This window comes from Synchiropus splendidus, chromosome 5 (genome assembly GCF_027744825.2).
Source record: "Synchiropus splendidus isolate RoL2022-P1 chromosome 5, RoL_Sspl_1.0, whole genome shotgun sequence".
NCBI lineage: Eukaryota > Metazoa > Chordata > Actinopteri > Syngnathiformes > Callionymidae > Synchiropus > Synchiropus splendidus.
The window spans coordinates 18,272,845-18,288,879 of NC_071338.1; the positions used below are offsets into that span (position 1 = coordinate 18,272,845).

The 16,035-nt window shown below is 43.4% G+C and overlaps 2 protein-coding genes across 2 annotated transcripts; one reads left to right on the plus strand and one right to left on the minus strand.

Annotated features, from left to right (window-relative positions):
• The first annotated feature begins 1,477 nt into the window (after window positions 1-1,477).
• grtp1a (growth hormone regulated TBC protein 1a) lies at window positions 1,478-8,668 on the plus strand. Its single transcript, XM_053866291.1, has 8 exons — window positions 1,478-1,977; window positions 3,126-3,277; window positions 3,347-3,505; window positions 5,832-5,956; window positions 6,331-6,427; window positions 7,345-7,517; window positions 7,592-7,777; window positions 8,220-8,668. Exons 1-8 carry the CDS (start codon window positions 1,910-1,912, stop codon window positions 8,310-8,312), a joined length of 1,053 nt encoding a protein of 350 aa, XP_053722266.1. The 5' UTR covers window positions 1,478-1,909; the 3' UTR covers window positions 8,313-8,668.
• Window positions 8,669-8,673: 5 nt separating this feature from the next.
• lamp1a (lysosomal associated membrane protein 1a) lies at window positions 8,674-15,359 on the minus strand. The gene is made up of 9 exons (XM_053866290.1): window positions 14,993-15,359; window positions 10,911-11,017; window positions 10,617-10,836; window positions 10,380-10,541; window positions 10,108-10,310; window positions 9,890-10,015; window positions 9,751-9,817; window positions 9,506-9,673; window positions 8,674-9,400 (listed from the first exon to the last, which is right to left on the minus strand). The coding sequence occupies exons 1-9, from the start codon at window positions 15,045-15,047 to the stop codon at window positions 9,261-9,263; spliced, it is 1,248 nt and encodes a 415-aa protein (XP_053722265.1). The 5' UTR covers window positions 15,048-15,359; the 3' UTR covers window positions 8,674-9,260.
• Window positions 15,360-16,035: the final 676 nt, after the last annotated feature.

A 16,035-nucleotide genomic window follows, 5' to 3' on the forward strand; every position in this document is an offset into this window, starting at 1 on the left:
GAGTTTAGAATCTGACTCTTCACTGAACGACACCAAAGCCTGTGCCAGTCTCCAGCAACATGATGGAAAGAAGTGCATCGCTGGGAAGCAGAGTCACGGAGAGCTCCAGTGGATCCCTTACAGTTGTGTGTCTAAGTGGTCACTTCCCGAGTCTTACAAGCTTATCTGTGAGGAGGAAGCCCAAGTTTTTTGGCATTTAGCAGTTATCCAGCCAAGTCCTTCTGCATGGTCTTTTGGTGAAAAAACTTTGACCGGGAAAGCCCTCCAGCATTATTTAAGAGATCTCCCTGGAAGCGATGTAAGAAGTGTGGAAGAGGCTAGAAATGAACCCCATGATATTTCTATTGGGGACAACAGCGGAGCTGCTCAAAATGGAACGCGACCATACCCAATTCCTCGAGTCTTTAGATCTGTCACCAAGCCTGAGACCCCAAAGCCTCCTCTATCATCACAGTCTTATGAGCCTGCTGCTTATAGCACAGGACCTTCAGACACCCACAAGGCTCTCCACTCCGACCGGTCCCTTCCTTCAGATGCGACAAATGAAGCAAAGACACAACATGAAACACTTCCTCCGGTAAAAGACAGAATGATGAAAGATGAAGAAAATCCAGTTTGTCTGTTGCCAGAGCAACAGCAAGAAGTTAAAAAGCAGAGACCAAAGTATAAAACAATAAATTATGGGGATCCATCAGTCAAACAAGTGTACAAACCAAAGATTATACGCTTCACTGACACCTTCACTTTCTGAGACATGGTGGTGGAAACTTTAGAGCTTTATCATGTTTTAATCTGTTCACATTTTTCATCTTTCAAAATTTTTGGTTTGGTTGTATTATCCTCTTTTTTGTTGTTTTGTTAAAGTTAAACTGCACATTTCTGTGTTTTATAGTGACCCATTGAAAACATATGATGAAACTAAGTTTTATGATACAGTCACTTGTTATTGTTTTAATTTACTGCAACATGTATGTTTATCCAAACGAAATTCTGCAGTCATCGACACCATTCAAATATTAAAAAAAACATTAAAAAATAAAATTAATAATAATACAAATTATATAAACAGTTTTAAAAAATACACTCTCTCTGTGCAGCGACATTTAACTTAAATGTAAAAACATAAATAACTAAACACGAACACTCTTTTTTTTTTCTTCTTATTTTCGAGCGCGCATGAGCGATACCTGAGTTGCCTCGCCTCCCCATGTCCTCTAGTGGGTGTGGTTCGTCAGTGGATGTGATGCATTCAAGGTAAACTAGACAAGGACAAACAACAAAAAGCATCATTTATTTATATTACTTTTGTCATATGGTTTCTTTCATATATGAAATGTATTATATATTTTTGGGTATAATAACCATGAATAAAAAAAATCCACTTGTAGAACGTTTGTCACTTCCGCCTGAGTAGAAGGGAAAAATCCTGGAGTTCCTTGAAAGCGGCATTAGGTCTGATTGACGTGTGTGTCCCGGGGCGACGACGTCACGAGGGTGAAAGCCTCCACGGAGTTCCCTGGTCGGGGACGCGACTTTAGTGACGGAGTCGAGCGGACTGGAACGTGTAGCCGCTCCCTCCTGCCCTGGTTGGACTTTTGCTACTGAGTCGAACTAGTGAACGCGCCAGAGGAACCAGCAGCAGCAGCAGCAGCAGGTGCATGTGGATGGCGACAAAACAGAGTCCGCGCGGACTTCTCTCGCCATATGGTTGCATCAGACGGGCAGCAAATTCTCTTTACCTGGATTTAATTTGGACCAAAACGTTCGGTTTCTGAGCGCGCTCTGTCGCCAGGTCATTGAAACCAGTCAGCCTGGTTAGCTGCACATCTAAACTTCATGCCGATCGGTTGCGCACACGAGAGCGCCAGGGTGGATCTTTAGTGAAAGTGTCCGTGGACTCTGGGCGGCCATGGACGAGAGGAGAACCACGAGCGGGAGCGGACCCGCCGACCGTTCGGCTAAAGACCGGGTGGGCAGGTACAGTGTGCGGACATCCTTTCAACTCATCCTCATTCGATGCAATGAACTGAATTGTCTGCCACAATGAGAGTAGAATGTATATGACGCTGGCTTCGTGTAACTTGGATTTAAAAGCGAGTGGAAATATCGCGATAACTTCTAAACCTGAGCAACTTTTCGCGTTGTATTTGAGTGAATTAAAACGCTGTATTCACGCTGCATCAGTTTATCAGTTACTGACCCGAGACAGCACAAAGCTGTATTTAAGTCACATTCTCTTATGTCTTCTTTTTTTCTGAATTAGATTGTGTTAAAAGTACACGTATTTTTTTAATTGCTGAGATGTAATCGCAAATAATACTTAAAAAAATACAAAATGATCCAAGTAACTGTACTTTTAATATCAATTTAATAAACAAATCGCCAAAAATCGTCAACATTTCAACAAATTACTATTATTATCTGCTAAAGAGGATAATTTAAATTAATTTAAAGTGATAATCATTTCTAATTTTAGTTTCCAGTGTGAAAGGAAGGGTGTGTCAAAACATAATGATGATTACACCTGGAACACTGTCAACTTTTAATAACCCCTTTTGCTTGTGTTTTGCCATCACGGCCTCCTCTGAAGACGGTCATTGAGCAGATAAACACAGCTTTCGTTTGGTAAATATACAGCAGCACTGGCTCAGTGAGACGTGATCTGTGTTGAATAGACACTAAAGTTTGCTTTGCCTGAACCGTCCTCACAGTCCTGGGCTGCCTCATGTCTTCCCTGGCTGTGTAAATAAGTTCAAGCCTCAACAAGATTACAGCGTTACCTAATCAACTCAGAGATGCAGGATTGAGAGACGCTCACCACCAGACTAGACACAGCGAGGTTCTAAGTGAAGGAATATATTAAAGGTGCTGACCTGTTAAAATATCTCCATGGAGTGACACATTACTGCCCAAATCTGCTGTGTCAAGTCGTTTTCCACCCAATGAGAACCATCTTAGCTCAAAACAATGATAAGCCCAGATGCTCCACACTTGGAACATACACTTCTTTGTGTCTGGCATGTTTTGTTTTAGCCTCTCTCTGTTGTTAGCTGTTAACTCCCTAATATGACAGTATGTGTCAGAATTTTCACTTTCTTTGGATAAAATGTGTCCCTCCTCTCCAGTGTGGATCCATATGGCTTTGAGCGATCGGAAGATTTTGACTACGACTCCTACGAAGAGCTGATGTCTCAGTACCTTGTTGTCCTCACAAGACGCTCCATCAAGTGGTCGAAAATGCTGAAAGGCAAAAGCAAGGTCCAGAAAAATGTGAAACGTGAGTGTGAAAGCAACCGTGCGGCGACCAAGACTGTGCCTCTCTTACACATTTCAACTATGGTTTCAGTGAAGCGTTACATCCGTAAGGGCATTCCCAACGAACATCGCTGCGAGGTCTGGATGGCGACCAGTGGCGCCCATGACCAACTGGAGAAGAATCCCGGATACTACCACTCCTTGCTCAGCTGCGAGCATGATCCCAAACTAGTGGAGACCATATGCACAGGTAAGCACTAACTTGTGGTCTTCTCATACGCCGCCTGTCAGGAACAAGACAAAATGTTCCGTCAAACCCGGCTGTTGACGACTTCAGACTGGGGTTGATGTCATTTTACAATCAGCTCTGTGTGTGAGCCTGCTATGTTATGTGGCCAGAAAACACCCGGCAGCTGTCCGGCGTGTTCTGCTTGTGCCAGACTGTCCAGCTGAGAAAGAGCTCGAGCATCCGCCCTGCGACTTCCCAGGGATTTTAAGGTTTGGCCTGTGAGCAAATAGGTGCGAGGCCAGTAATTCCAGGATGTTCACTAGGATTTCCATGTGTTTAGGGAGGGGGTGAGAGTTACCAGGGAACATACTGCAGTCCTTACGTCAATCAAATCATCATAGAACCTTGTATTCTGAATAAATAGAGCTTCTTTGTCTTTGGAGTCGGCAGCAGCAGGAACCACAGAAGTAGTGGGATGCAAGCTTCAGTTCATTCCACATCTGCATCAGCACTATGCCGTTGTTCAGTCTGCCACCACGCCACTGAACAGTGTTGGAATATAATGTAGATGTTATTAATGAGAGAGCAAAAAAGTTTCTCAAATGACTGACAACAGCGTTATCGAACGTTTACGCAGTTTTGCTGGCCTGTGCTAACATTACCATTAAGTTGTTTTGTACAGATTTTCCTAAATTCTAACTTACCTTTGTAGCTTCTGCCATTTCCTCTTCTCATTTTTTTTCACAGGGAAGCGGTAGAGGTTAGAATCGTTTTTTATCTCACTTCTGTTAAAGCAGAGCGGTTCTCAACACTGAGGTATATTGGACCCGATAGTGACGTCAGGAGCGCTGGAGACGTCACGACTGTAAAGATCAGATCACAATGGCACAGCATGGACATGGCATTGCATCAAATTTTTCAGAGTACAGGCGTGTTAAATAGAGACTGGATCGAGGGCGGTCCTCGTACCAGATGCACATTGTCGCACACCTACATGTCCATATTTTTTTATATTGCAGGCTGTTTAATTACTAGAGGAGTTACGTCATAGAATTCAGACCCTTGGCTGGGTCACAGTGACATGAGCTACAGGAAACGCAAGACAAGTCACGTGTGTCTGTTTACATCCTTAGAGACGTATTTGAAAACTTGGCAAGAACGTTGTCATTTAACTGAGCATTCCACGTGTCCCCAACGAGGCATATGAAACTATTCTCCAACACTGTCTTCTCCGTGGCCTCCTTTATCATGTCGATGGAGCTAATATGAGCTGTCTTCCTTCTCTAGTTTTGCCTGGTACTTGTGTCTTCTCTGCCCAATATGTTCCCTGTCTGTCCCTCTCTACTTCTCCGAACCTCCAGCGTCTCCCTTAGTGTCAGTCGCTCCATAAGAAGAGCAAACAACAATGGGCTGTGAGCACATGCCTGATGTACAGTCATCCTAGTCTCACCTACAGTACATGTCCTGAACAAACCTCACAAACCTCTCTGATCCTCCTCACTTCCTCACAGCGTACCACACTTCCTCTCCACGAAACAATCAGTGACTTTTTTAAATAGGTTAAACACTTTTTATTGCACTTTATCAAATGCTTACTGCAAGTCTATTCTTCTACCTTGAAATCCTTTTTATGTAGTTTGTTTTTTGTAGTTAAGGATATTACATAAAACTTTTAGGTTTGCACAATTCTGTTAAATATATATATATATTCTGCTTTTAGTTGTGTGGATTTTATTAAACATTGCTTTTAGATCGTTTTTTGCATTTGATCTTGAAAAGCATGATTATTTAAAGCGCCACGATTCCTGTCCTTTTTTATTCTGTTCAATTTAAGTGCACGACTGATTTATAATACACATGTACTTCCTCCTTTATTTTGTCAACTATTTCTATTTTGACCATCAATTTCTTCTGCAATTCATTATTTCGATAAATACACATTATTATTTCTTTAATTTGTCCTTTCCTTTAAGCTTTGAAGTATTTAGTTTTATTTTGCCATTTCACCCATTTTTATTGCATATATATTAATTTATGAAATAGAGTACAAAGATATTTAAAAGCCATTCATAAATTATGAAAAAACAATGTGATAAACTACTTCTGTCTATTTTAATGTTTTTAATCCCGCATATTATTATTGTCCATACGGGCACTGGAGGCGCTGTTGACCACCAAACATTATGTAACGTTAGTGGAAAATCAACCATCTGTCAAAAACATACAGTTGATCTCATAATTCTGTGATTTATATCGCAGGACATCAGAACGTAAGAGATGCTAACTCATGAAAGTGGTTACAGCAGCTTCCAACAAAAGCTTGTCTGGTTTTTCTGTGTGGTTTCAGATCTGAACCGGACTTTCCCAGACAACGTCCACTTCCGCAGGTCCAACGGCTCGAGTCTGCAGAAACCACTGTACAACGTGTTGCTGGCTTATGGGCACCACAATCCAGCCGTGGGCTACTGTCAGGTAAAGCCAAGCCTCCGCTGAGAAGGATTCTGGAGAGTCTTCATCTTTACCCAAACTTCACCAAGGTTTACAAAACAACGCAAAAAGAGACCTATCAATCTTTGACGCGTGACCCGCTCCCTGCCTGAAGACGGAGGGAAACATAAATGTAAATCATGGCTACCATACAAATTCACAGGCTTCCATTGATTTGTTTGCAAGTCCTCATTTTGAAACATATTTATTCTGTTAATTGTAATTTAATTTTTACATTTCAAAGTATAATTTTGCACTGATAGCTGTTCACACAGTTTTTTTCGGAAAGCAACTAAAAATTTCCTCAATCTGTTTTAGAATAAAATGAACATTTAGTCCATCAATGTCTTTGTCTTCAGGGGATGAACTTCATCGCGGGATATCTTCTGATCATCACAAAAAATGAAGAGAAGTCTTTCTGGCTGATGGATGCTTTGCTCGGCAGAATATTGCCAGGTGTGGATTCTTCTCATTTTCTTTCACTGCCGCTATTCCGCTCTGTTCTTCTCTGCTGTTGCTGGTACTTTGGATCTGACATCACTGTTTCATTTAAGAGTTTCAAGTATCTCTGTCGAGTCCATTTTACACTGCTCTTTGAAATGAGTCACCTGGTCTTCAGTTGTAGAACTACCAGTCAATGGACTGTCTAAGTCAATGTTTTTCAACCTTTTATAAGCCGCAGCACACTTCCTTCATTGAAAAAAAAAAAAACCCTGAGGCAAACCACCAGAGGAACCAACTTTGCTTAGTTGAAAGTCCTGTGGAAAATCCCCTTTATTTTGTGAAAGAATGTAGACACTGCGATTTTCATTTGCAGAAACAAATTGTAGAAAATGTAGAAATGTGGTGGGCAATATAGCACAAATATATCAAAATAAATGTATTGATTTATTTTAAATAACTTTATCATAATCTCTTTTGCATGATCTTATTCTAGTTTGGGGAATTACCAGTGAAATCTTTAACATTCTTTGGCTGAGCTTCATAACTACAATGATGCTTTATTTCTTCACATTTTGGAGCGCATTTATTTTGTTATGCGTTTCGTTTTTAACCATCTTTTAAACCACAAAGCAAACTTTGGTTGGTCTACGACTGTCAATGAAGTTTTGAAGTGAGTCATCAGGTTAGCTGTTAGCTTTGCGGTGCACACTGTCTTTGGCATCGTATCAGCATAGATCTATAGTGTATAGACAGAATGTGACCGAGTCCATGTGATCTCCTCACATTGGTAGATCATCAACAGTTGTTCATGGTTTAATGTCATGCTATCATAGTGGTGGATCATTTCCCACCGCACACCTGACACTCTCTCACAGCAGGACACCGGTTGAAAACGCTAGTCCATGTGTCCCTTGTGTGTGTGTCTCCAGATTACTACAGTCCAGCCATGCTGGGACTGAAGACCGACCAGGAAGTGTTGGGGGAGCTGGTGAAGGTCAAAATCCCCAGAGTGTGGCGGGTCATGATGGACAACAATGTCATGTGGACCCTGGTGGTGTCGCGCTGGTTCATCTGTCTCTACATCGATGTGCTGCCAGTTGAGGTGTGTGGAATGATCTTAACAACACCGTCAGGAGGCCGTTACATTATGACCGATCTGTATGTACTCTTTTCCAGACCGTGCTGAGAATTTGGGACTGTATCTTCTACGAGGGTTCTAAAATCTTGTTCCGTGTGGCCCTGACGCTGATCCATCAGAACCAGAGCTTGATCGAGAAGGCGCAGTCCCTGCCGGATGTCTGCCAGAGCTTCAAAGACAGCACCCGAGGATCGTTCGTGGATGAATGCCACTCGTTCATGCAGGTAACAAAAATTACCCTTTGGTTGAAAAGCAATGCTGCTACAACCACTTGAGGGAGAGGCATGACTGACAGCAGGGCCGACTCTTTCTTGGCTTGTTGTGCAGTTTACGACGGCGTCTTCGACTGCTTCTCAGGTTCAGTTCACCTGTCGTGGGAAAGTTTGAAACCACTTCCTATTTAGATTGTGACTGTCAGAGCTTCTGCTGTTGCAGTGCATAAAGAGACTATGATAGGTGTCATACGAAAGAATGCTTGTAAGGAAATCTTATTTAAGTTCCGGAAGGAAATAGAGGAATGAAGCTGAACTTCGGAGAATAACAAACAAGTTTCTGAGTCAGTTGGAAGGACGACGTACAAGAGCGCACCACAGTGTTTGCCAGTGATCGAGGCTCAGGCAGGGAGTCAAACATCTAATTGACTAATGTAACCATCTTCCACGGCAGAAAATCTTCACTGAGCCAGGAAGCTTGTCCAGTTCAACGCTGGCTAAGCTTCGTGCGACGTGTCGATCGAGAATCATCGAGGAGGAGTCGTGACCTGAATCTCACCTGCTGCTGATGTCACACACATTCCGCCAGGCCCAGTTTGCACATTACTCCTAAGAGAACCACGTTGTTTTCCAGATGATTCCATGTGACGCTAGAATGTAGCTTTTGTTTTGCACTTTACTCTGAGTACACTGTAGCACCAGCTGAGACTGTATTTCCTGTCACAAATATTTCACTGTTCTGAACCTCGCCTGTCAGTCAAATTACGAGTTGAAGAATATTTTTGTTAGAACATGAAGTGAATAAAAATGAAGGACATTGTTACGCTCCACACATGAAAACATTTCATTTCCTGTCTTAAGCAGGAATCGTGTTTGTAGTCATAAAAATGAAATAAATCCACATGCTGTACTTCTGGGTTGCTGTTTTATTATCATCGCACAAGAGGTCACACAATAGAAAACAAGACCATTCCGTTTCCTATGAAAATAAATCACAACAATTCTGAGCATTTCTTCTGAGAGACGCTAAAAAAGAGCAGCTTCCCTTCCTGGTGTTCTGACAAATATACATTAGAAAATTCTACAAATCAGAAATCCAAATTGTTAGTGAGCCAGAATCTCACTAGCAACCTTTGGAACATTGAGAGTCACTCATTACAGACAAGATCAAGTTAGTTTGTGAATATTTCGATTTGATGCTGTTAGAACATCTCTGTTGATCTCACAACTGTTGCAGTGCAGTATGGGACTCGTAGATTAAAAGCAACTGTCAGGAAGCTCCATGAGAGGCGTAGAAAAGCTCGCACCCACAGCAGATACAAACACATTTAGTTTAAAATTATTGAATAAATTATCAATGACACTTTTTAGTTGCTGAGTGCTTTTTTTGTTAATAAATATATCTACCATCATCCTAGAACAAAATAGACTCTGATCTGTAAAATGACGCGCCGTCTCTCTCGCACCCAAAAACACTCCACAAGCACGTCTCTGCTCAGACGGTCTGGTATCCAGCGTGGCTCCTCTTTCGGCCAATCAGGTAGGCGATGAGGACGATCAGCACCAGGCCGGCGAGGGCGGCTCCCACGATGATGGGGATGAGCATCTGGTCCTGATCCATCTGACACTCCTCCGCTGCAGCAGAGGGAAGACCATTAAGAATCTGAGTGAAACCAACTTCACAGCTACTTGTTGCTGAAAGTGTTGCTAAGAAGAAGGCGACAGATGAGACCATGGTACCTGTCGCAAACTGGCTGGTTGTGACTCCAAAGGGCTGGACCTGCAGCTGGAACGTGTTGAGGGAGAAGTTTGGCGCCACCAGCAGAGTTTGTTCGGCGTTGCACATGTAGGAGCGACCCAGTTTGCTCCTCAGGTAATCCAAGCTGTTGTTGCCAGCTGAAGTGGGAGCTGCGTGCACACACACACGACTCTCAGTTTGGGGAGTCGACAGTTAAACCCAATAACTCTGCAGTCTCCAAACATACCAGTCATATCAGGCCAGCTAGCCAGCAGGTTGATTCCACTCAGGTGATACCTGCTGGATGTTGAATTCTGCCCGAGGAAGAGATTTCTTTGCGACTTGAATTGACACACAAGACTTGACAGGAAAGACAAAGGACTTACCAGGGTGAAGGTGAAGTTGACTGCTGTGCTTTGCTCTTGTGTCAACACCAAATAAGCACTGTTGGCACTGCAGGATCCGGATGACAGCGTCAGATTCGGGGTGAGATTGAAGAGTTCCTGAATGGTCTGAAGGAAAACAAGTGTGAGCGACACGAGTGACTTGGAAGACTGCTCTCCAGTTTTTTTTTATGTCACCAGGACCAGTTGAATCTCTGCACCTTATTTTGAGAAACAGAGAAATAGGAAATGTTGAGCTGCAGCGCCATCTGGGCCAGGAGGCAAACAGTGCCGTTGGCGGTGACAACATAGCTGCCTCGTTCTGGTCTTCCAGGTGGAGTTGGTGCTGGAGTGGGAACAGTGGTGGTGCGAGGAGGTGCAGGCGGCACCGTGGTAAGAGCCTGATCAGCCATGCATATGGTTTCTATGAGAAACAAAATACAGGATAACAGACACCAGAAACACGCAGGAGGCGCCTAAACAAGTCTCGCACCGGTGGAACTGAGGTCGTTCCCAGCCATGTAAGCCTCAAGCTTCATATCGGTGAAGGTCACGGAGTTCTCGCCGAGTCTCACCAAGGTGGGGCTCACACATCTGTAGGTGGTGTTGACTGCTGCCGAAATACCGACTGAAGCAGACACCACGGTGACCACATCTACCAAGTAAAAAAAATAAAAAATAAATAATAGTGTCATATTCCATGACCTGTAGCTAAATCCGTTTTCCTCACCAGAGCTGTTTGCATCAGGAAAAAAGGTTGCGTCACTCAGGTTGTACTGCAGCGTCATGTTGACCACGTTATACAGCGATCCATTGGTGGAGAAGCTCAGGCCGAGTGCATGACCTGAGCCAAACACGGCCACCAGCCACGGCAAGCTGCCAGTCGAACCACATGAGCTGCTCCCCGTGTCAACCGTGCTGGAGTCTGGCAGAGGGACAGACACTGTCCGCTGAGACGACAGGAACGACGACAGTTAGAGGCCCTCAAAGATGAAGCACCAGGTTCTCCATGGGATTATTGTACCGTGCTGCTGGATGTGTCGTACGTGATGGAGAAACGTGCCGAGAGCTCAGCCTTAATGCAGGTGGTGTTCCCCTGCCTCACCTCCAGAGTGACAGCTTGAGTGCAACCTGAGCAAAGGTGGAGACATTTTAGGCAACAAAACAAACAACAAACACGCAAAACATGAAGAGAAATATATATCACTAACACAAGAAGAAGATGCACGCGGGGGAGTAGCAACAACATGAGTCATGTAAAATCGAGAAAAGGAGTGGGAGATGAAATAGATATGGTTGTATAAAAAGCAGCACACAAGCCAACTGTGAGACCAGGGGACGAATGTCAAAAGGCGATTAAATGACAAGCTAAATAAACCCCACGACATAACCACTCGTCTGTTACATGACTTGACCCAGATTCAAAAGCGCTTAAGAGTGACTGCCACGAGAGGGCGCCAGTATGCTTTCACATTTTCGCCCATTCAAAATACTAAGCCTCAATATGATATGTAAACAGGGCCAAGTGGACCTGCCAGTTTGACTTTGGAACTTATCGTCCAGCCGGGCTGCACTGATAACTGTTGCCCTGGAAACTGCACGGCGCTCAAGGGTGTCTGTGATACCTGCAGCGCTAATCTCAGAGGCAACCTGGAGCTCAAGTGTTCCGTCAGTTTCTCAGCTCATTTCCTTGATGGTTCTACTGAAAGTCAACAAAGCCCTGAGTAACCACAACATCCTTCCCGGCGCTCACCCGCATAGATGCTTTAAAAAATATAAAAACTTATGAAAATAATAAATAAATACACACACACACACACATTATATATATATGCTAAAAATAAACTTTAAGGTGTTTCCATTATCTTGTATATACAAAATAAAAAAATGTTTTATAAGTTTTATAGTTTAATAAGTTTTCCAAGTTATCACACGGCTCCTACATTCTCATGAACATTTGAGTGGGAAAACAAGTTGGTATTCGGGCCGGCCTGAGCTGAAACCTGACCCGGTTGTCACCTTGTGTTCACCCTGTAAACACAGCAGACGGCGCTGCAATCAGATGAGGTGGTGAAAGTAGCTGTGTTCAGTAGCAGCCCCAGATAGATAAACACAGAGAAAACAAGGCACCTGAAGAAGGGAATCTAACACGCGCTCGTGACACAGGGAACACCAACGTGCGACAAGTTATTAGATATATCCAAGAACGGTACGAGTGTCACATGCAGGGCCTCTGCTCTGTCAGCTCTCTGTGAAATGAAGACAGAGTGGGTTCAGATCAATGAGCCCCACCGACAGACGGCCTCCTGTGTGTTATAGAAATCGCACAAAGCGACACAATGGAACTGAGCTGCGGCTGCTACACAACCTGGGAGTTGAATTACAACAGCGTCCAATGAAGCCCACAGATTTCTCAGGCAGATCTGATCCGCTTTGTATCACAAACACAACAGACTCCACATTTTTAATTGAGAGTTTCTTCTCCACAAGCAATTTTGTCCGTAGCATTTTAAAAGGCTTTATTTTACATAGAAACACGTAGCAAGACAGCCTCTTCAGATCAGCAGAGATAATAGACACATTTGCCTTCATTCTTCCCACAAAGGGGAAATTGTGCTTGTCACAGCAGCAAAGTTACACCAAAGACTATACATAAAGCAACAGCACTGACACCAGAAAAATAAACACCATAACAAAAAATAATACACAACAACAATCGAGTTCAGTCAGAGTCCACCACTGTGCAACCGGACAGCAGTGGACAGGAAGGAGCAACGGAATCATTCTCTCGTGCAGCGAGGGTGCACAAGTCTGTTCCTGGACATGTGACCTGAGTCTGTACAGCTTCAGACGCTGGCATCGCTGCCGCAGGAGTCTCTCACTTCTGAGTGTTAGTTGTGTTGGCACGTGCATGGTCAATCATGGCGTGCCTCCTACCTATCACCTTCCTAGTCACACCTGTCCTCTTCATCTGCTCTTTTATCACATCCATGAACCTCACTTGCTTGTCTTCCTCCTCTTCTTCTACCTGGTATCTCCATCCCTGTCCCTCTTCTCGACTTGTCCCAACCACGTGGCCGCCCTTATCTAGACACCATCAAACAAGAGCACGACCTCTGATATACTTGTTTGTGATACATTTATTTATTTAAATTTGAGGATGTACGAAACGACAAAGATATTCATGATAAATGTTTATTTTCCATGAGTTTATTAGCCATGCAAGTTATAATTTTAAAGAAGAAAAACTTGGGTGCAAATAGATACGAGGGAAAATATCACATCAGTTTATTTAATTTTTAATTCTCAGGTGTAAAGGCTGGACCGTGCTTTAATACCCAAAATAGGCAGAATTTCTGACAAAGTAAGTTCATGTTTGTTGTGGTTATAAAGCGGAAACCATGTAGACGCCCCTCTGTCCAGTGTTCAGGACTGGCTCTTGACCACCTGGCCACCTGACAAATAATCTGCAGCAAACAACAGTAATAACAGAAACAGGACATTGAACTGCAGCACAGTGATTCTGGAAACAGTGTGTCTGGAAAAAGCTCTGGACATCACCTACAAAAACAACGCCCTACTTGTATGGTCCAGCTGGAGCCAATATAACATAAAATAACAAAAGAAAAGAAAAATAAAATTCAGGAATCAGAAGTGAAATTTAAACAAAAACAAAGCTTGAATTTAAATGCTATTGAATAAAAAAAAGCTGTCATTATACAAGCTCAGTCCACTTCTGATCAGGTACTGACCAGTGCACACGGAAAACGCCCCAAAATAGTAACTGTTTTAACAGTAAATGAGGCTCATAATAGAAGAATGGACCGCTCTCAGGAGCACAGTGAATTGCAGTGTGGAACTGTCATCGGATGCCTCTTGTGCAACAAATGCAGCCGTGAAATTTCCTCGCTCCTAAATATTCCACGGTCAAGTGGCAGCTTTGTTATAAGAACATGGAAAAGTTTGGGAACAACAGCAACTCAGCCACCAAGTGGTCGGCCATGCAACTGATGGAGAGGGGCCAGCGGATGCTGAGGCACATAGTGCAAAGAGGTCAATTGATACAGAGCTCCAAACTTCATGTGGCCTTCAGATTAGCTGCAGAGAACTTCATGGAATGGCTTTCCATGGCTGGGCAGCGTCCAACAGCCATGCATCACCAAGTCCAATGCCAAGTGCCGGATGCAGTGGTGTGAAGCACCTGCCACTGGACTATAGAGCAGTGGAGACACCTTCTCTGGAGTGATGAACCACGCTTTTCCACCTGGCAATCTGATGGACCAGTCTGGGTTTGGAGGTTGCCAGGAGAAAGGAACAATTTGGTACTGCAAGTGTGGAAATTGGTGGAGGACAAATTACAGTGTGGGGTTGTTTTTCAGGAGTTAGTTCGAGTCAAAGGAACTTTGACTGCTTTAGGATACCAAAACATTTTGGACAGGTCCATGCTCCCAAACTTGTGGGAACAGTTTGGAACAGGCCCTTCCCTCTCCCAACATGGCTGGGCACCAGTCCACAAAGCAAGGTCCATAAAGACATGACAGGATGACAGAGTCTGGTGTGGATGTACTTGACTGGCCTGCACAGAGTCATGACCGGAACCCGCCACAATTCTATTCATTCATTCCTATAAACACACTCCTCAACCGACACCAAAGTTTGTGTCGGGGTTGGGAAGGCTGTCCACAATAATTGTGGAGTAGAAGCTGTAAGAGCTGCAAAATAATGAACCCTGTGGGTGAGGAATGGGATGGCACTTTAGTTCATATGTGAGTCAAGGCTGGTGAGCAAATACTTTTGGTCACATAGCGTAGGTACTTTGGCTGTCACAGCAGCGCAGTAGCATTAAAGACAAATATATGGTACAAACATTAACAACTGACAAAGCAACAACACAGGACACCACGGAAACGAACACGGTACATTTTTTACGTTAATAATCCAGTGGTTAAAGTACAACAACAGTACATGCCCAACATTTTCATGGACTGCCAAGATGCTTCAAACAAAAGCCCATTGTTCAGTAAAATATGAAGCGTTATGAATCCAAATGGACGACTAGAAGTCTTCTCGATTGATTCTGAAAATAAGGTGATGAAAACAACTTACCTATCAACGCTAACCACATCATGGTCAGCGCACCAACGGCTCTGTTGAGTTCCATCTTCGAGTCGGCGAAGCGCCGGAGTGACTCCACTGACGTGCCCCGGTGAAGTGCGACACCAGCCCGCACGGAGAGAGACTCGGCTGCGGGGGCAGGTGGCTCCTGACACAGGACCGTTACAAGTAAAGCGTCGCAGCAAAGACAAGCCCCCTCGTTGTTGTTTATCTGCGTCTTCAGTTCCTCAGGTTTTCGCGTTATATCGAAGAGTCGCTTGAAGCCGGAAGAAGAGAATGCAGATGAAGCCGGACTTCAGAAAAGCCTCTCTGACTCCAGCAACTATGACTCGTCATGTGAGATGCTAACATCAGAGCTAGCCAGTCACGTGATCCCCCCCTTGTGTTCAGCGCACAAGAGAACCCTTCATTTTTGAACTGTATTCTGACCTAAAGGAAAATGCTTTCATAAAATCATGCAACAAAAGAATATAAGGTGACAAGTTGCATTGCATGGAAGTGCATATAACATTTCTGGGCTGATTCAGATATGTTGTTACAATTACATTGTGTAATTGTGTCATTCTGTCCGACTAAAAATTCTACAATACTACTGCAAATAATAATAATAGTAACGATGATGATAATAACTGCATCTTTGGTTATTACACGTTTCATTGCGCGCGTGCCTGTGGGTGCCCCCTAGTGATCCTTTTCTAAACTGGCATTGACCTCATTGAAGCCTGACAGATGAAAAAAAAAATCTATTTATGGGAATTGAAAAAGAGAAAAGGAAAGCACATTTTCTACAGCTAATCCCATATAATCCTAGAGAATAGAGCATCTTCAGCAAAAAAAGACTTCATCTTTCAAATTGAAATATTACAGATACTGTGCACTTCTGAAATAAGAAGCTGGGTCTTTGTATTTTCATTTACCATCTGAAGCGTATGTAGTTATCTTTAGTAACTTGATGAGGACAAAGAAAAATGTCAAACATTTGTGGAAGAAAATAATAAACAAAAGCGCTCAGCCTGAAATGTGTTGGAAGTGTG